We start from the raw sequence: 20,043 nt of genomic DNA, 5'->3' as shown, positions 1-20,043 counted from the left end.
TCGTCCGTGCGGGGAGCTGCTTTGACGCAGCACCGCTCACCTTCAGCGAGGCGGACTGGCAGCCCTGAGCGTCGCAGTCATGCCGGCCGGACCCGTGCAGGCGGTGCCCCCGCCGCCGCTCGCGGCCACCGAGCCCAAACAGGTACCGCGACCCCCGCACCTCGACCGGCAGCCCGATCCTCGGCCTGGGCCCTCCCCTCCGGCGCGGGCGCTCTTCACTCGTGCAGAGGAAGAAGCGGCACCTTACGAGGGCTTGGAGGGACTGCAAGTCCCAGGAGGCAGCGCGCTTCACGCTCTGCGCTGCCTTCTAGTAGCAAAAGAAGCGCTCCTGGAACAGTGGTTCTCAAAGTGTGGTCCGCGGACCAGCGGCATCAGCATCACCTGGGAGTTGATTAGAAATGCCAGACTTAAATACTAATAACATTTTAACAAGATCTCAAGGTGATTGATTAAAGTTTGAGAAGCACTGATCCAGCCCCATTCGTAGGTTCTGTGGTTATTGGGCCCACCGTCGTCGTCTCCAGCCCGCCGGTTTTTGCCCGGTGATCCCTAGTTTCCCAGACTGTACGGTACATTTTTGGTAATTCTCAGCATCTGCTCGGTGCTTACTCTAAGCCAAACACCGTGCCAGGCTCCGACTTACCCAGAATGAATGAAGCACAACTAGTTCAGGGAGCTCACAGTTCTAAGTGGGGAGACAGGTGTAAGTTAATATGCTTATCAAATGTTTATTTGCTTCGATTACCATAAATGATGCCAGCCAGCACTTAAATCAGCTGAGGGGAAAAAAGAGGTGTGTAAATAATTGCAGTATGGTGTGATAGGCCCTATGAGTATCAGGTACAAAAGAAACTAATCAACATTTCTTTGATGGAGTGAAGGGGAAATTAAAGAAGGTGAAACCCACATGAGTGATAGGTAAATTGCTTTTAGAAGGATGAATTAGTGGTTTGCCAGACAGGGGATTGGAAAAGGTTAACAGCATCCTTTATTCATTAAACAAATGTTTATTGAGCACATATTGTATGGTGACCACTGCTTTGGGTTCAAAATATAGCACAGTACGTGACAGAAGAGGTCCATACCCTTACCACAAATATTTTAAATACATCTGTATCCCTGGCATTTTCCCAGTTACTTGGGGAAAAGTAAACTACGTAATACCAGATAATTGCAGGGACACCAGGGTAGGAATCAGATGGTGTCTATGGTCAAAAGTAAGTTAAAAGGTGTTATTGAAGCATAGGTTTGGGAGAGTGGGGGCAAAAGATGCATTTTGGGGCATTTGAACTTTTCCTAGTACACAGTGGAGAGAAAGGGAAGAGTTTGAATCTGGATCATGACATTTGTGTTTCAGAAATTCAGGTAGCAGATAGTGATGAGAATTGCTGGAAGCACAGTTACTCAAAAGATGCTGAGGGCCTGCCCTAGATGTTGGGGGGAGGGTGGGGACAGGTTGGATGGGCAAGCTGAAGTCACAAAATGGCTGGTGGTGCAGACTTCCCAGCTGAAGTGATGTGTTGGAATCCTGGTTCTGCCATTTGGGCCAGTTAAGCTTTCCGTTCCTCCGTTTTGTCATCTGTAAAGTGGGGGTAATGAGTATTCACATTACAGGGCTCTCATGAGGGGTATAGTGTTAATATATTTAAGGTTCTTAGAAAAGTATATGGAATCTACTACGTGCTTGATAAATGTTATCATTGAATGTGGAGGCCGAGAAAAGGAGAGGAGGGCCATGTTTCTGGCCCGGGGACTGAGTGCATGGTTGGCTGTTCATGAGGAAAGTGGTTAGAGAGGAAAGTGCCCTGGAGTCAGCTGATCTAGAGTTCTGTGAGGCATAAGAATGATCTGAGACATCAATTTGGGTGGGATTGTTCAGCCTAGAGGTGGTAGGGGAAGTAAAGGACATAATTGTGAGTGCATGAGGACAGTGCGAATACTGTGGAGAACAGAATTTTTGGGAACCCTAACATAGGGCAGGAGGTGAAACAGGAGCCAGGAAGGTAACTTGGATGGAATGGTGAGCAGGAAGGAAAGACAGGAGAATGGGGCATGGGAGTTGAGTGGAGTTTTGTGAAGGAATGGTCATTGGTCACATGACCAGATGACTGCTGTAGTTGGCTGTAAGCAGTCATGCTTGACTTTGGCAAGAGCACTTGAAATGGATGGACCGAACAGGAGGTGAGGAAGTGGGAATGGCAAGACTGAGAAAACTCAGGATATTTAGCTACCAGAGGAAGAGGGGGAGAGCATAGCAGCAGGAAAGAATATGAGGGCAGGAACTGCAATTTTTTTAAGATGAGAGACTGACCTTTTACTAAGGGGAAGAAGCTGGTGAAGAAAGAATATTGGAGCTTATGGGACAGTTGATGATATGTATTCCAGTGGGGTCTCACAGAACATTTGAGCATTGAGTGATGGTTATGACTAGAATAGGTGCAGAGGGAAAGGGCATAAGGAGCTGCCAGCAAAGAGTTTTCCCGTCTTTGTTCAGCAAACAGTCATTAAATATCCCGTGCCAGGCACATCCCTGGGTACAGACATGGCCTTCTGGATTCTGGAGGATGGTTTCTTAGAGTGTGCTCAGATCCCCCTCCCCATCTGAATCATCTGGGCACTTGGTAAAAATGCAGATTCCCAGCGTCACTGAGACTGGCTAGCTGGAGAGTGCCAGGGAGGCTACTCTTTTCACTGGTTCCCCAGGAGAGTCCCGTGCAAGCACAGTGCAATTAAGAGAACCACTTTTCTAGAGCAGAGGGTCCTAACTCGAGGAGAGTCCATGGGAGAGAGTCTATATTCTCAATAAATTTTAGAGGAGTTTGACAGTCGGATCCAGTCCCCCAGGCCAGGAACTTCAAGACATTATTTTCCTTTTCTTGTTTTCACAGCCCACAGAAGAAGAAGCTTCTTCAAAGGAGGATTCTACCCCCTCCAAGCCAGTGGTGGGAATTATTTATCCTCCTCCAGAGGTCAGGAATATCGTTGACAAGACTGCCAGCTTTGTGGCCAGGTAACATAGCTGCTTCTGCGTTGTCAGCCTAGGCCCATTAGCTCATCTGACACCACAGCATGGCAGTGAGGCAGGCCATGGGCAGGATTGATGTCTCTGGCATGGCAGTGGCAAAATGTGAGTCACACCCAGCCCCAGAGTCACCAGGAACCTGTGCTTCCAAAAGAGGCCTGAGGAAGTGCCTGGAAAGCTGTTTTGTCACGGATAGTATGTGTGTCTGTGTCTGAGCTGCCGATTGGAGGAAGGTATAAAAACAGAGTTGGTCATTCTTATTATGCAAGAACTGCACTCCTCAGAGCTTCACCTGACCCATCTGCAAGATGGAATAAAATCCCACCTCAGAGTTGTTGTGAGGCAGGAGAGAGGGAATGGGACTGAGTGCAGTTCAGGTATATCATACAGGTGTCAGCTGTCTTCGTGGATGACACGGAAGTCAAGTGCGAGTTCCTCTCACCTTCCTCATCATACTTTACGCACTCCCACTTCCTCAGATGGAATCCTCTTGATGGCCACTTGACTCTAGAGGTCAGCGCATCCCCTAGTTTAAAGGATTTAAAGTATTCTTTTGGCAGCCAGCAGGCCACATGCAGCCTATAGAGCTTTTGTTTGTCCTCACGATATATATATTCTTAAAGATATATTTATTAGAGAGGGAGGGAGAGGATTTTCAAGCAGACTCCACACTGAGCGAGCAGCCCCACTGACACGGGGCTCGATCCCATGACCCATGAGATCATGACCTGAGCTGAAACCAAGAGTCAGGCACTCAACCAACTGAGCCACCCAGTTGCCCCATCGCAGTATATTTTTAAAAAAACTGAACAGGGGCGCCTGGGTGGCTCACTGGTTAAGCGTCTGCCTTCGGCTCAGGGCATGATCCTGGCATTATGGGATCGAGCCCAACATCAGGCTCCTCCGCTGTGAGCCTGCTTCTTCCTCTCCCGCTCCCCCTGCTTGTGTTCCCTCTCTGGCTGGCTGTCTGTATCTCTGTCAAATAAATAAAATCTTAAAAAATAAATAATAACTAACTAACTAAATAAATAACACAAAAAACTTGAATAAATTGCCACCGTTTAAAAATGAGGAGATTGCACAATAAATCTGGATTTCTGGTTTCTGTCAACGAACTGGACAGCTTGTTGCATATAAGCATTTGCTGGCCTTGAACAGACGGCTGCCCTCTCTGTGTTCTCCAGAGAGCCATGCCTTGACCCCAGGGCAGTATCCCCATCACAGTACATCATTCTAATAGAGGGTTCCTTCCTTTCCAACCTCCTGATAAAGTGAAACATAGAAAGATGTTGCTCTGCTTGAGGCCTTTTGCTTGTCCGGCTCCATGGAGATTCATGTCGTCACATTTCAAAGGCTTTGATTAACCTGGGTATTGCATTAAATCTTCTCTGTGCTTGGTTGAACAATGTCAGGTTTAGGGCAGTAAGCGTTGTGTTTATGATAAATGTTTAATGTCTCATAGCAACGCTCATGCTTCCCTTTTCGCCCTGATAATTTAAAAACAGAATAAATAGGAAAAGGGTGTTAGAGGAAGAATCACCACAATCTCACTACCAGAATAGTTTCTACCAGCTGTTTTCACTTTTCTGTTTCTTTCTGCTCCTTGACATCCTTTTTTAGATCCTTGTAATACTAGTAGATACTTTCACATCCTGCTTTTCCCTTTTGTGCTGTGTTATAAGCATTTTCCCATGTTGCTCCATGGTCCTCTGATCGTGCGCCGTCCTTGATGCACCGTGTTGAGGTGACAGGCCTCCCTTGACTTGGCTGTCTCCTCTATATTTGCCTTCGGTGTTGTTTCCAACATTTCAATTTGGCACACAAAGCTGTGGGGGAAATCTGAGCATTTTCTTTCTTAGATTGTTTTCCTAGAATAAAATCCTGTGTGGCAGATTATTGGCTGAAAGAGCGTTTTTAAAGATTTTCTTAAACATTTTGCCAAGTAGCTTTCCAATAATTTTGTGCCAGCCTCTGTTGCCACAGAAATGAGTATCCAAGTTTTCTTAAAAATAAAAATGTATGCATCCATATTTCCAGATATATCTTTGGTTAAGGTGATTGCCTTGTAGGCATTTTTAAGTATGCTTTCTTTTACATTGCAACGGAGGAACAGACGAGCGTCATCTCACTCTGGGATAAAGGAAGCATACAGGACCATCTTTTTACTTCTGTTGGGTCTTGCATATTGATTGATGGAGCATACAGTTAAAATCACTGAGTGTGTTTTTCCGAACGAAGTTTTTTTCTCTCTAGGTTTGGTCTTCCCATCGTTGCATTTTCCTGTCAAGAAACTGAAGTGGAAATTACCCTTAAAAAGTCCCACCAGCTGGGTTGACTCAGAATCATGTCTTTTTCTGCTGAAATCTATTCCTTGTGTTAGAGAACATAATTCTAAAATTAACATTAAGTTAATTTAAAGGAACAGAATAGCTTGGAATGAACATTCCTGCCTTCTCATTTTCTTTCAGATTATTCCCAGATGCGGTGAGGTTGTGGCTTAGGAGGCAGCAATAGAGGAGGCAAGCAGAGCCCCCCTTTTCTAGCAGCCCTTTGTTTGCCCTGGGTGTTTGCTGGACACGCTGGCCTAGTTCAGCAGTATCTAAGTGTGTACTCACCTTCCTCATACGTGGTTTGCGTTATTTCAGAAGGTGGAAGGTGCTTCTTCCCCGAGCATGAGGTTCCAGTTGGACTCATGCACTGACTAACTGAGCCCTCCTGGTGTTACCCATGCTGCAGTGTGACCAGAACTCGTAGAGGAGCCAGCCTGGGTGTTGGCGGCCACCACCACGGCACAGTTTGTTAGGGTGGCTGATCTGGGGCACAGCATTGCATGTACCCTGTCTCTCGCCCTCAAGCTAGCAAGGCCAGGGTGTGAAAGTCTCAAGAGAGTGAAGCAACCGGTTGCCAGCCGCCCCCGGAACCATCCCTTGATGTGTTTAGGGCATCTTTTGAGTGCTGGGCTCTGGCTGGAGGAGTGAAGGAAGCCCCACAAACATCTTTTTTTTTTTTTTTTTTTTTTAAGATTTTATTTTAGAGAGAGAGCGTGAACAGGGGGAGGGGCAGAAAGGAGGGATAGAGAGAATGTTAAGCAGACTCTGCACTGAGTGGGGAGCCTGACATAGGGCTCGATCTCACAACCCTGAGATCATGCCCTGAGCCGAAATCAAGAGTCAGACACTTAACTGACTGAGCCACCCAGGCGTCCCCACCGCAAACACCTAATACCCAGATCATCTTTCGTGTTTATGGAACAGCCCTTTCTAGCCTTCATAGGAGTGACAGCCCTTGCATTGCAGGCTGCTCAAAAAGACTCTGGCATCTCCTTAACTGATGTGATCTCTGTACTTTGGGGTAGAGAGAGAAGGTGGTATTAGCCACATCTTACCTGTGGGAATTTGAGTCAAAGAGAAGTTTGGATCCCCAGCTTCTGGGGAGGGAGAGGGGCTGGAGATTGAATTCAGTCCCCAGTGGCGAGTGATTTAATCAGCCATGGCTTTGTGATGAAGTCTTCATAAAAAACCCTAACCAAAGGGATTCAGAGAGCTTCCAGGTCGGTGAACAGGAACACATCTGAGAGGGTGCCGGGAGGTTGATGCACCCTGGACTCCACAGGGACAGAATCTCCTGTGCTCAGGACCCTACCAGACCCATCCCTACGTGACTCTTCATCTGGCTGTTTATTTTTATCCTTTAAAATATCCTTTTATAGTAAACTGATAATCTAGTAAGTAAAAAAAAAAAAAGAGAGAGAGAGAGTGGGAGGTTTGGTAACTCGGTGAGTCAGTAGCGAACTCAAAACGTGTATGTGTCCATATCTTGTGTCTTTAAGTTTAGTGTGCTTTCTGAGTGACACAGGTGTTATCTATGTGTGCCACCTTGAAATGTTACCACTGGGACTCCTTAAAAATCAGGGTTCCCCAAATATCATGAGAGGGACTTTTTTTTTATTCTGAGGTTGTTAAAGGCATACAAACTGGGGACCTAGGGTGTATGTGGGAAACTGCGTACTAGGAGGGATGGGAGACCTCCCTTCTGTTCTTACCGCTCCCCTTGTCATCTGGATGTTCCTTACACACCCGCACAGGTCCGGGTCCTTGGAGAGCCGTTCGCTGCGTGGGCACCCAGTTCTAAATGAGGTGATTTTAGGTAGTACTTGGACAAAGCATTACATAAAATTGTTTACATTTCGGTGTTTTTTCAGTCCTTGTGGTTACCCAAAGGACAGAGTGTCAGTTTGGTGCTAGTATGTCTTTGACACCACCCAGCACTGTCATCTCCCTTTTTAACTAAGAGAACTGGCCTCAGTCTTAGCAAACTTAGAGCTAGACTTTAACGGTATTACTTTATTTTCATTGTGTTTAATTTTACGTTTTCTTTTGCTAGTGTAAAGCCATGCCGATTTTTGTTTGAAGTAGTAATATGTGTCTTCCTTTGTAAGTACATTTTTAAATAAATGTAGTAAAAGGAAAAAGCAGTAAGTTAAGATGGTTTCGGGAATGGCAAGACCAGCCGAAGAGCTACAGGAGCAGCAGAGGTCTGGGAGACCCTGTGGCAGAGGAGGCCTGGCCCAGTCTGGGAGGAGGCAGATGACTGGCCACTGACACGAGGAGCCTCACTGAGGACTGCTGCTGCGCTCAGGGATGGGCTAGTTTGAGTGATGAGCGGTGGCAAGAAGGGGGCTGGAATGGGCAGTGTTGTGCATCTAGACGATTGTAAGGGTTGTGGTGTTAATTCTTCTCTCTTTTCCTCCTTGTAGAAATGGACCTGAATTTGAAGCTAGGATACGACAGAATGAGATCAACAATCCCAAGTTTAACTTCTTGAACCCTAACGACCCTTACCATGCCTACTACCGCCACAAGGTCAGCGAGTTCAAGGAGGGAAAGGCCCAGGAGCCCTCAGCCGCCATCCCCAAGGTCATGCAGCAGCAGCAGCAGGCCACCCAGCAGCAGCTGCCGCAGAAGGTTAGAGCCGTCCCCTTCCTTCATATCCCCAGGGCTGAGAGCGAAGCCAGGCCAGGGAGGGGAGGATAATGAGCTATCTAAACCTTACTACCAGCCAGGGATGAGGTTTCTATCCACGGAGGACGACACTGAGGCTCAGGTAGCAAAGTCCTGCTCGTGTCCTGAGCACTGCTTGTTGGGCTCTGTGCTCAGTGCTTTAGGAGTCTCACTAGCACCTCACAGCAGCTGCTTGAGGAGGACAGCAAAGTGACCATTTTACAGATGAGGAGCCTGAGGCTTGGGGAAGTACGATTTAGCCCGGCCACAGAGGCAGTAGTCCAGAGTTCAGGCTCTTGGCCTTTACTCTTTGCCTTGACCATGGAGTGAGGACAGTGCTGTGATGTAGCTGGAGGGGCCTTCTTGAGCCATCCCTCCCATCCATCTCACCTTCCCAGGGCCCCTCCTTGTGGCCTGCCTTAATATGCTAATCCTCTCTGGGTCCATCGCTAGGGACAATTAGGGTTGTCAGCGAGGACAAGAAGGGCTGGCATGTTTTGCTGCCTGTATAGACTTAACCTGGTCCCTTCTCTTTGCTCTGTTCCTCAACCATGATGGCAAAGGCTACCTCCTGTTTTACAGTGGGAAATAAAAGTTGGAGTAGATTCTGTGACCTTGCATTGCAATTTACTACTTGTAGGGCCTCAGGCTACCTCCGTTTCCTCATCTATAAAAGGGATTCACAGTGCCTGTTCGTGTGGAGGCCAGGAAAGGTAACAAACATGGAAGTCCTCTGTCAGTGGGTCCTCTGCATACATGTAGGGCTCACTGTGTCCTTCATCCTCCTTGGGTGGGATTTAATAAGGCATGTTCCTGTCAGATCTTCTGCCACCCAATTTTAGCCCTCAGTTTCAGGGTAACAGCAGAAATACAGAGGGGCACGGCTCTTGCTTGAAGCCATTCGGGGAGTTGAGGCCACAGTTGGCCAAGAAATTGGCGCTCTTATAAGTTAGGATTCTTTCACACTGGGCCAGTGATGTGCATGTGATTAGCAGAATTGTAGAGCTCTGTGCCATCCTGCTGGGGGTGTCTTCCCACCCCTTCTCGAGCCTCACATTCTCTGCGCATCTTAGGTCCAAGCCCAGGTGATACAAGAGACCATCGTGCCCAAAGAGCCCCCTCCTGAGTTTGAGTTCATCGCAGACCCCCCCTCCATCTCAGCCTTTGACCTGGACGTGGTGAAACTGACGGCTCAGTTTGTGGCCAGGAATGGTCGCCAGTTTCTGACCCAACTGATGCAGAAAGAGCAGCGCAACTACCAGTTTGACTTCCTCCGTCCGCAGCACAGCCTCTTCAACTACTTCACGAAGCTGGTGGAGCAGTACACCAAGGTGCCTGGGCAGGGCGGGGGCGCTGGGCCTAGGGAAGGAGGGCACCTTACGGAAGCACTGTATCTACTCGCGTCTACAAGGACATGACTCCTCTGTGGGCCCTCGGGCAGATGTTAAAAATTCCAGTTCAGGGGGCGCCTGGGTGGCACAGCGGTTGGGCGTCTGCCTTCGGCTCAGGGCGTGATCCCGGCGTTGTGGGATCGAGCCCCACATCAGGCTCCTCCGCTGTGAGCCTGCTTCTTCCTCTCCCACTCCCCCTGCTTGTGTTCCCTCTCTCGCTGGCTGTCTCTCTCTCTGTCAAATAAATAAATAAAATCTTTAAAAAAAAAAAAATTCCAGTTCAGTGTAAAGTCTAGATTTCTTTCTTTTCTTTCTCTTTCCTTTCTTTTCTTCTCTTTTCTTTCCTTTCCTTTCTTTCTTTTCTTTCTTCCCTTTCTTTTCTTCTTTCTTTTTTTTCTATTCTCTCTTTCTCTCTCCCTTTCTTTCTTCTTTTGTTTTCTTTTTTTTTCTTTCCACAGATAGAGAGAGGGGGCAGGCACAAGCAGGGGGAGCAGCCGGCAGGGGAGAAGCAGGCTCCCCGCTGAGCATGGAGCCCAATGTGGGGTTCAATCCCAGGACCCCAGGATCATAAGCTGAGTTAAAGGCAGCCGCTTAACCGACTGAGCCACCCAGGCGCCCCTAAAGTCTTGATTTCTATTCAGTTCTGCCTTTTAAATGTAGCATGGACTGCTGGTTTTAAAGAGAAGTGAAAGGTGTGATTGATAGCTGCCATTGGGTTAGTGCCTGTTACATGACAAGGCCAAGTGCTAGCTGCTTCTAAGTACATTGAAATCTTCAGTTGCCTAGGACGGGACCTGAGAAGAAGCAAGCCCTTAATAATTGCCTCCTTTTCCCAATTTAATCTTCACAAGAACCCAGGAGGTATTCCCTCCACCCCCCTTCCCCTTTTTCAAAAGCATAAACAGTCTCAGAGAGTTGAAGTTACTTGCTCATGGTCTCTCAGCTAGTAAGTAGCTGCATTGACTCTAACATCTATGTTGTTTTTCACCCTAAAAAGTACCTTGAATTAGAAATATAATTTAAATAAGCATTGGGAGACAATTTAACTTGGGTAAGTATAGCCAGTACTGTTAAAATACTTACATATGTAGCGTTTTCTCATGTAGTCTCTCGTAATCTGTAAGTGGCCACTGCCATACTTATTTTACAGAAGAGGAAGTAGGCACAGAGAAGTTAACTTGGGCAGGGTCACACAGCTAGGGCTTGCTGAGCTGGGACTCGAACTCTGGCATTTTTACTCCAGCCCCTAAGATCGGGGCCTGAGGGTCTGGAACAAGAAGATCTTAATTATCGTGCTACATTGTTGTAACCAAGAATCTGGATAAGTCAGTATTAGTATTTAAAAACAAACAGATTGTTAATTTATTGCAAAGCACACTGATACATATTTGCCAGTGGCTTGTTTTGCTTGCCCAACATGTAGTGGAGGTTGTCTTCCCTTTTTTAGTGGCATGGTTCGTACGTCTGTTCCTGATATTTAGAAACAGTACATTAAAGATCTGACTTGAAAGGACTGTAATGATTTACTCTAACTTAGTTTACTCTATGTAACTAGAAAGAATTATAAAAATGTGTGAGTTTAGAAAGTGATCAAATCAAAAAATGGTAGAGTTAGCTGAGCTAACAATCATGAAAAGCGAAAGGGTTAGTGTAATTAATTACACAGTATCAATTTTAAGTAAGCCCTTCCTTGATTTTCCCTAGTGGACTACTTCCAGGGTTAAAGGTTCCCAGGTCCCTTTTTATTCTGTTACTTTCCTGTTCCTTCTCTCTTAGGACTTGGGTACTGACATCTAGTACTCTAACCTGAGGGCACTGGTGTCTGTCCCTAGTCATGGGAGACTCTAGGAGCAGATTTATTCCTGAAGTAGAGGTATAGGGATGATAGGGTAGGGGTGAGCCGCTTTGCCAAGGATAATAAATACTGTTGAGAATTTACGCTGTTTTGAACAAAGCCATCATTCGTTGTCTCATTATATATTCATTGTCGGATTTTATTGCAAATGCTGGACCTATAATAGGGAACAGAAGACAGAGAAATTTCTGTCTTTTGGAGTTTCTGGTCTGGTGAGGGGGGTGACAAACAAGTGCAATGTCAGTGGATGTCCGATGGTAATAAATACTATGGAGAAATAGAAAGCGGGGGACAGAATCTAGGAGATGAGATGAGATGTGTGGCGGCAGTCTGGAGTAGGGTGTCAGGGGAGCACATGCAGAAGGGCCTGGTGGCATGCGCAAAAGGGTAGGAGCAGCCCCATGCCCTGAGAGCAGCTGGCGCGTGCGGACTGTACGCCAGGTGGTGGGCAGTGCTTTTGCATATTTTCCTACCAGTCCTTGCAGCGGCCTTTTACGTTGACTGTGCCAGCTTTAAGTGGTGGTGTCACTATTTATAGAAGGCAGCCAAGTTACAGAGGGTAAGTGACTTGCCCAAAGTCGCACAGCAAAGTGGAGCTGGGATTGGGCCCTGGAACCCCATGCTCTCGCTTTTCCGGTGCCTTTCCACAGGCCCTGGGAGGCCCCCTCTTTGTCCTGAGTTGTGCTGCACTGACCGTTGCTTTAACTCTTCCGCATTTCAGATCTTGATTCCGCCTAAAGGCTTATTTACAAAGCTCAAGAAAGAGGCTGAGAACCCCCGAGAAGTTTTGGACCAGGTAAACTAAATTATAACTAGTTATCGGTGGTGCGAGTGACTTTGTGTGGGTTGTTTCATATTTGGAAATCGGCTCCGAGGCAGGACCTTGTTGTGTTCTAGGCATAGGAGTGGTGGGAAGAAAGGCCTTGTGGCCCCAGAGGCTGAAGAACCCTGGACTCTGTGCTCCCTAACTTTCTATTTTTCTCTCAGCTTTGCTGGATCTTCCTCTTTTCTGTCCTCACTGGAAGCCAACTCCTGAACAGGTTTTCTGGCGACAGATTCCTTTTGAGGCCCCAAGTTTTCTGAGTGGAGGAGAGAAGGCGCGTTGGCACTGCCTGTTTTGGGTGGCTGCATGAAGGTTTTGTTTCTCAGGCTCTCAGATTGCTGCTGCTTTTGTGGGTACTTTGTTGTCACACAGACTTCCTGGGACAGAGTTTGCTGCTCTGTGAGCATCGAGCCCCTTGCCAACTCAAGCAGAAAACTCTGAGGTTATAACAAATAGGTGCCCTTGAGGCCCAGACACAAGGTTTCTGTGGCATTTAGAATTTTTTTTATTCTGTCCAGGCTCCAGGCCTGACTGAAACCAAATACAAATCCCATAGTTTCCTCCAGGAAGTTCCCCTTGTGGGCAGAGCTGCCTCCTGTTCCAAAGGAGATGCTGGCTTTGGTGAAGGTGCTGGAGGTGACAGCTCCGTCAGGAGCAGACCCTGATTCGGCTTAGCATCATGCCGTTTCCTGTCTCTTCAGGTATGTTACCGGGTGGAGTGGGCCAAGTTCCAGGAGCGAGAGAGGAAGAAGGAAGAGGAGGAAAAGGAAAAGGAGCGAGTGGCCTATGCGCAGATCGACTGGCATGATTTTGTAGTAGTGGAAACAGTGGACTTCCAACCCAATGAGCAAGGTAGGTCTGTGACTCCAGGTGGGGACCCAGGAGCTTGGAACCATCCTGGAGTATCTCAGGTATACATCTCTTCCCAGGGAGCAGCACAGTCCTCCCAGAGGGTTTTTTCTATCTGTTTCATCTCTGCTGCCAGAAGACTTCAGATTTGCCACACTGCCCCACTTAAATGCAATCGAGCAAACACCGTGCCAGACCTTGGGTGGGCATCTGGAGCTGGAACAGAAATCAGGCCCTTGGAGAGCTTACAGTGTGGGGAGGGTAGAGCAGTGGGCCTTTGATAGGGAGTGTCTGTGGAGGTCTCCTTTTGACTCTGGATCACCCTCTGCCAGGGAATTTCCCTCCCCCCACCACCCCAGAGGAACTGGGGGCCCGAATCCTCATTCAGGAGCGCTACGAGAAGTTTGGGGAGAGTGAAGAGGTTGAGATGGAGGTTGAGTCTGATGAGGAGGACGAGAAACAGGAGAAGGCGGAGGAGCCTCCTTCCCAGTTGGATCAGGACACTCAAGTGCAAGACATGGATGAGGTATGCTTCTGGGAGGGTCTGCGAGCTGGCCTTTCCCTCTGGAGCTTAAGGAGATGGGGGTGCTCTCCACAAGTCAGATCCAAGTCCCTTGTGAACCTTGAAAGGAGCCGTGGGTCCCAAATACGGCATTCTGGCTGAGCAGCTGCCCAAACCCAGGCAGCATAGAGCCTCTTTCCAGCTCGGGCAACAAAGATTCATTCACAGGCAAGGATCTGAAAGCTGTCTGGCTCTGTTCTGTGACCTTCTCCCCTTCGCCCAGAGGCCCTGCCGCCCACCCCCCACCCCCAGGCCAGTTCTCAGTAAGGGAAAACTTTTCGCCACATGCTTTGATGCATTTGAGCTTAGGCCCAAGTGATCAGCAGTTCCCATAGCTTTTCTTAGTGTAGCCTCTGCTTCCTTTCGGCCACCTCTACCCCCTCCAAGCAGGCATAGAGTCTCCAGAGCCAAGCTGCTCTCCTCCCCTTGGAAAGAATTTGTGTGTGAGAAGAATGGCCCCTGTGTCTGTGGGAATTGACTTTTTCTCTCCCTCCCAGCATTGCTCTGTGAGCAGCTACCATTGAGTGCCGACCTGCCCCCCCGCACCCCTCCCCAGCATGTTTAAGTGCCCTTGGCCTCCTGGGACTGCCTGGTGCCAGCTGCTGGAAATGCCTGGGCGGAGTGTTAGCACCACGGCCTCCAGCGCTCTCATTCATGTTGTGAGGAAGGAGCTTGGCCAGGTGCCGGCTGGCCTGGGCTGCCCCCGGAGGCTTTAGCACATGGACACTGTGGCTGGCAGGGACCTAGGCTCCTTGCCACCCTGAGAGCCATCAGGGCTCAGCTGCAGGGAGGTGGCCTTTCGGCCCTTCTCTGAGTCCTGCCATTGCTTTGCTTTTCAGGGTTCTGATGATGAAGAAGAAGGGCAGAAAGTGCCCCCGCCCCCAGAGACACCCATGCCGCCGCCTCTGCCCCCAACTCCAGACCAGGTCATTGTTCGGAAGGACTATGACCCCAAAGGTAGGGCCTGCTTTCCTGCCCTCAGATGTTCCTCAGTGCTGTTTCTAGGAGGGGGTGAGGTGGTTTGTCGCAAATGCATGGATAGCTCCACCTTTGCAGGCCTGGCGGTAGGGAACAGAGCTGCGTCCTGTCTGGCACCCAGGGGCCTTGCACAGGGCCAGCTGCAGCATGGCACTAAATGGATGTGTCTTGGATGAGTGATGCACAGATGAAACAGCAGGCTCTTAACCCCAGCTGCTTCCCAGTGTTCTCATTCAGGCCTCTCTGTTTCCTTTTAGCTTCCAAGCCCCTGCCTCCAGCCCCTGCTCCAGATGAATATCTTGTGTCTCCTATCACGGGGGAGAAGATCCCTGCCAGCAAAATGCAGGAACACATGCGCATCGGGCTTCTCGATCCCCGCTGGCTAGAGCAACGAGACCGCTCCATCCGTGAGAAGCAGAGCGATGATGAAGTGTATGCACCAGGTGAGGTGGGGGTTCTCCCACCCAGTCCATACCCCTTCTCTGATGTGGCCCTGACTCGCTTTGACCCATGGGAATCTCTCGACTGTGGTCAACTTGCTTTAAGCAAACAGAGCAACAACTGAGGTCAACAAAAACTTGAGGATAGGTACAGCCTGTGATGCTACAAAAGAACTCCCCATTTTCCAGAAGGACTCTTCATAAGGCTCCTCCAAAGGCAGGTACCTGACATGATGGCATCCCAGACATACCAGAGCTGGGAAAGTTGACCTCCTTCAGGCTGTCTTAGAATGAGGACTCTAGTGCCTGGAGCACCCTGAGCGCTTTGAAATGAGACACGATAGGAAGAAAACTGTCCTAGAGGTAGGAGAGAAAGCTTTTAGTCCTGACTGCCACTTGTCATCTGTGTGACCGTGTCCCTTCAATTGCTTTCCGTAAGTCAGTGGTTGGACAGGCTCTAGCATACAGGCTTAGTGCGGGCTCAGGATGGGCATGCCATTTTGGGACCCATACTCGACCTGCCCCGTGGGACCAGCCTCTACTGTGCACCAGGAGAGTTGCTGCTCTGTTAGAAGGGCACCTGGCTTTAGTTCTTTTCTGTCCTCTGCTTCCATTCTGTGACTATATCCAGGTCTGGATATTGAGAGCAGCTTGAAACAGTTGGCGGAGCGGCGTACTGACATTTTCGGCGTAGAAGAAACAGCCATCGGTAAGAAGATCGGTGAGGAGGAAATCCAGAAGCCAGAGGAAAAGGTGCAGTTCTGATGGATCCTAGTGCCTTCCCCACCCTCACACTCCTGTCCTTGGGCTGCGTTCTAGCTGTGGCTTTGCTTTCCCTTGCAGGTGACCTGGGACGGCCACTCAGGCAGCATGGCTCGGACCCAGCAGGCTGCCCAGGCCAATATTACCCTCCAGGAGCAGATCGAGGCCATCCACAAGGCCAAGGGCCTGGTGCCAGAGGATGACACCAAAGAGAAGATTGGCCCCAGCAAACCCAACGAACTTCCCCAGCAGCCACCTCCTCCGTCTTCAGCCACCAACATTCCTAGCTCTGCCCCACCCATTACCTCCGTGCCCCGGCCACCCGCGGTAAGCCAGTAGCCACTTTGGGACTGATCTTGTAGAGGTTGGACACTATTGGCTGAGAAGGACAACTTCCTTATAGAGGGCCCCAGGTGCTGTTTGGGTCAAGTTAAGAGACAAAGAACTCTTTAATTGTAAGTGGGAACCTCTACTCTGATCTTCCATCTGTGTGGGAGGATTGGAGCAGGGAGGGAGGCAAGAGGCAAACATGAGAAGCAGGCTTAGGGCAGAGAAGGGCTGCAGGGCTTAACAGGTCTTCGAGGCCTGCTGGCCCTTCTCCAGGAAGCTAAGTTGAGGTCAGCCTTTTTAGTGGCTCTCACAGCGTCTGCCACAAGCATCTGGTTGAGTCCCAAGTGGAAAGAGTGTCACTCTGGGCCTCTCTCGGTGTAGTTCCTGTCAGAAGCTGGTTGTGAGCCTGCAGTCTGTCAGCCCCAGGGGACTGTGTTGGAGCTGTTCAGTCTCCATCCTCAAAGGCTGCGGGTGGCTAATCACCAGCCTCATATGCCCTTGAGGTCCAGCTTTGACTTCCTGTGACCTATGGGTCCCTTCTCCCCAACAGATGCCACCTCCTGTTCGTACCACAGTTGTGTCTGCAGTACCTGTCATGCCCCGCCCCCCGATGGCATCAGTGGTCCGACTACCCCCGGGCTCAGTGATTGCCCCCATGCCGCCCATCATCCACGCGCCCAGGATCAATGTGGTGCCCATGCCTCCCTCGGCCCCTCCTATCATGGCACCCCGCCCACCCCCCATGATTGTGCCAACAGGTCAGTATTTCTCATGTCACTTTCCAGGCCATTGGGTCAGGACTGTAGACTAAGCTCTGTGAGCAGAGCAGTGGCTGATGGTAGTGCCCAGCTGTTAACGGCTGGGGGTCTAGCCCAGAGGGGAGCCCTGGCTTCCCCATGTGAGTGATCCCTGCCCTAGGAGCTGGGGAGCCACAGGTCCTGGGGGAGATAGGCCGACGTGGCAGAGCTGGGGTCTGTGCACCCAGAGTGGTCAGTCTCCAGACAGGTACGGAGGCCCAGTGATGCCTGCCTGTCAGCTGGCACCTGCTCTGTCCATCAGTCCTGCCCCTGCTGCCCAGTGTGGGCAGTCTCCCAGGTCTCCCTGCCAGGGAACCTGCTGGCTGCCAGACTCAGCAAGGACCCTTCACACCTCTGACAGAGAAGTGGGAAACCTTTGCAGTCTGCCCTCACCAGCCCTGAGTCCCAGGCCCCTCCCTCTCACTCAAGCAGCTGCTTATTCCTGTCCTTGCAGCGTTTGTGCCTGCGCCGCCTGTGGCACCTGTCCCGGCTCCAGCCCCGATGCCCCCTGTCCACCCTCCGCCTCCCATGGAGGATGAGCCCACCTCCAAGAAACTGAAGACAGAGGACAGCCTCGTGCCTGAAGAGGAGTTCCTACGCAGAAACAAGGTATGTGATACCACAGTGCCACCCGTGGTGGTAATGCCTAGTTGGGGGATCCGGTCCTGCTGCAGTTACACATTCCCTGGCCCACCCTATTCTGCTCCCACTGTTTTGACCCAGGGGCCTCAGTCAGCTATTGGAGGCCTGTAAGGGCTTCAGAGCGCACAGCGGTTGTGCAGTCAGAGGAGCAAGCCGAATAGGTGGTCCCTCTGTGTGAATTATCGTGGAGACCAGCAGGCAGGACTTGGGTGTGAAGGGGGCCCTGGACACGAGGAAATCCTGGGTGTAGTTCTTAATTTCTTTGTGGTCTTCTTTGGCTCCAGCCCTTTGGAGTTCTGCCTGTTGGGGGATTCTGTTGGGGTGCTAGAAATAACGGGAATCCTGGCACTGCCAGTACCTAGGGAAGCTGTCAGGTTCTAGTGAGGAGGCAGAAACAGTCCTAGCCCCACTCCCCCAGTGTATTTGACCCAATCTTTTTTTTTTTTTTTTTTTTTTTTTTTCCTTTCTGATGGCAGTTCCCGTTTTCTGAATACCAGCTAAGTACCAGAGTAGAGCTACATGCTGCACGGGCACGTGTTTCTTTAGTGCTTACGACAGTGCCATGCAGCCGTTGTGATTACTTGCTTTATAAACGACGTTGCGGCCTAGAGAGACCTGATTGGAGGAGTTGAGAGCCCACGTTTTCTGACTTTGCCGTTTATATTGTCTCTCTCTCTGCTGCTTTTGGGGTTTACAGGGCATTTTCTTACCACTTTTTCAGTTCCAGACTCACCAGGAGGCAGGGTAGAGATCATTTTAAAGAAGAGAAAGCAAATCTTGAAGGTGGGGAGTGAGTCGTGCCCTGTCACTAGTGGTGTTAGTAGTGAGTTGGGCCGGGGTCCAAGAGCCCAGATGGACAGGTGACATTGTTTAGATTCGCTCAGGAATAGGAGAGCATAGTTCCTGATGGGCTAGGGTTCCCCAGATATAATGGCCATGTCCTGTTTTGTAGGGTCCAGTGTCCATCAAAGTCCAAGTGCCCAACATGCAGGATAAGACTGAATGGAAACTGAATGGCCAAGTGCTGGTCTTCACGCTCCCGCTCACAGACCAGGTATGAGTTGCTGCTGGTAACTGGCATCAGGTGCAGGGGATCCAAGGAGTTCCGGGGGGACTGGGGGTAGTTTTCTTCAGCTGACCTTAGCAAGAGGCTGAGCAACCTCTCGGTCCCACAGGTCTCCGTCATCAAGGTGAAGATTCATGAAGCCACGGGTATGCCTGCAGGGAAACAGAAGCTGCAGTATGAGGTAAGTCAGACGTCAGTGGTCCTGCCCCTTGGGTCTCAACGCCATCCCAGAAGCTAGATCACCTGTGGAATCAAAGGAGTGAAGAGACGTGGGGATGGCCACGTGAATCTGTCCCAGAAGCCACGATGCTGACTGGGAGTGCCAGGGCAGGTTAGCCTGACAGGGCGAGGCTCAGGGTGACTGGGTCTCCGTGTAGTCTTGTGTGGAGCCCCAGAAACCTTTTCCCTCAATGACTGGGGTGGACGTCTGGGGACAAGACCTGGAATGCTGTGGTGGGTTTTTGGCCCAGTAATGGAGCCTTCCAGCCAATGTGGTCTGGGGTAGCCTGGCTTTGTGCGGGGACACAGAAGTGATAGTCCGGCTCAACCTGGTGCCCATCTGGCCACATGGGGCTGCTTTATTCTCCGTCTCAGGACTTTGACAAAACCCTACTCTGAGCCTCAGTTTCCTGTTCTGTAAAATGAGAGTCTTGGATTGATCTCTGAAAGGTCTTGTGATTTGAGAGTCAGAATTCCATGGGGTTGGTCTGGGCCAACTTCTTGGGGAGTTGACAAAGAGGAAGAGCACGGGCTACTAGGAAGGAAGGAAAGCAGAGCATTCTCGGGGGAGCCAGAGACCTTCAGTCCCACCCTGTGCCACCCCCACTCCCCGCCATTGTCCCATCTTCTTTCAGGCCTCTGTATTCACTGAGTTCAGAGTGAATGGATGTTGGGAGTTGTGAGACTGTACATTGCTCAGGGCCAGGTTGCCCCATGCTAAAGCATACCACTGTTTTCCAGGGCATTTTCATCAAGGATTCCAACTCGCTGGCTTACTACAACATGGCCAATGGCGCCATCATCCACCTGGCCCTCAAGGAGAGAGGCGGGCGGAAGAAGTAGAGAAGAGAAACCTGCTGTCAGGTCTCAGCCACTGCCGTTTTTGCCTCTCTCCCACTGTTCCACCCTCTGCTCCAGTCCCAGGAGACCCTGCCTTGTACGTTTGTTTCCCTCTTAACTAAATTTGGAAATTCAAATTGTCCTGCCAAGTTTTCTTCCCCCCACCCCCTCTCCACATTGATAAGGGAGAGCTTTCTAAGCCAGTCTCCTCCCCAGTGGTCTCTGGAATCCGTTTGTATTTGAGTCTTGATTTGAGGGGATTCATTTCTTTAGGCAGTGCATTAGGAGATGTGAACCCAGAAATGTCCTACGGGGTAGTGTCATAGTACCAAGTGGCACCTGGCTGATAGAATATGGTTGTTCTCATTATTAATCATTTTGTATGTTGCTGTGGGTTGTCTAATAAACCTCTTATATCCTTCTTGTGAAAACAGTGTCATAAGCCTTGTCCCTTGGCCACGTGTGCC

The 20,043-nt window shown here is 49.9% G+C and overlaps 1 protein-coding gene across 1 annotated transcript; it reads left to right on the top strand.

Moving 5' to 3' along the window:
* Positions 1-2: 2 nt before the first annotated feature.
* Positions 3-20,007, top strand: SF3A1 (splicing factor 3a subunit 1). Its single transcript, XM_045791339.2, has 16 exons — positions 3-142; positions 2,889-3,010; positions 7,779-7,986; positions 9,096-9,353; positions 11,990-12,064; positions 12,793-12,943; positions 13,273-13,466; positions 14,342-14,459; positions 14,738-14,923; positions 15,552-15,673; positions 15,764-16,009; positions 16,563-16,770; positions 17,264-17,418; positions 18,404-18,505; positions 18,627-18,698; positions 19,478-20,007. Exons 1-16 carry the CDS (start codon positions 80-82, stop codon positions 19,577-19,579), a joined length of 2,382 nt encoding a protein of 793 aa, XP_045647295.1. The 5' UTR covers positions 3-79; the 3' UTR covers positions 19,580-20,007.
* The last annotated feature ends 36 nt before the right edge of the window (positions 20,008-20,043 follow it).

The sequence above is a fragment of the Ursus americanus genome, chromosome 30 (genome assembly GCF_024610735.1).
Source record: "Ursus americanus isolate L20-20 chromosome 30, mUrsAme1.1.p, whole genome shotgun sequence".
Taxonomy (NCBI): domain Eukaryota; kingdom Metazoa; phylum Chordata; class Mammalia; order Carnivora; family Ursidae; genus Ursus; species Ursus americanus.
This window is presented reverse-complemented; position numbering and strand designations above follow the sequence as displayed.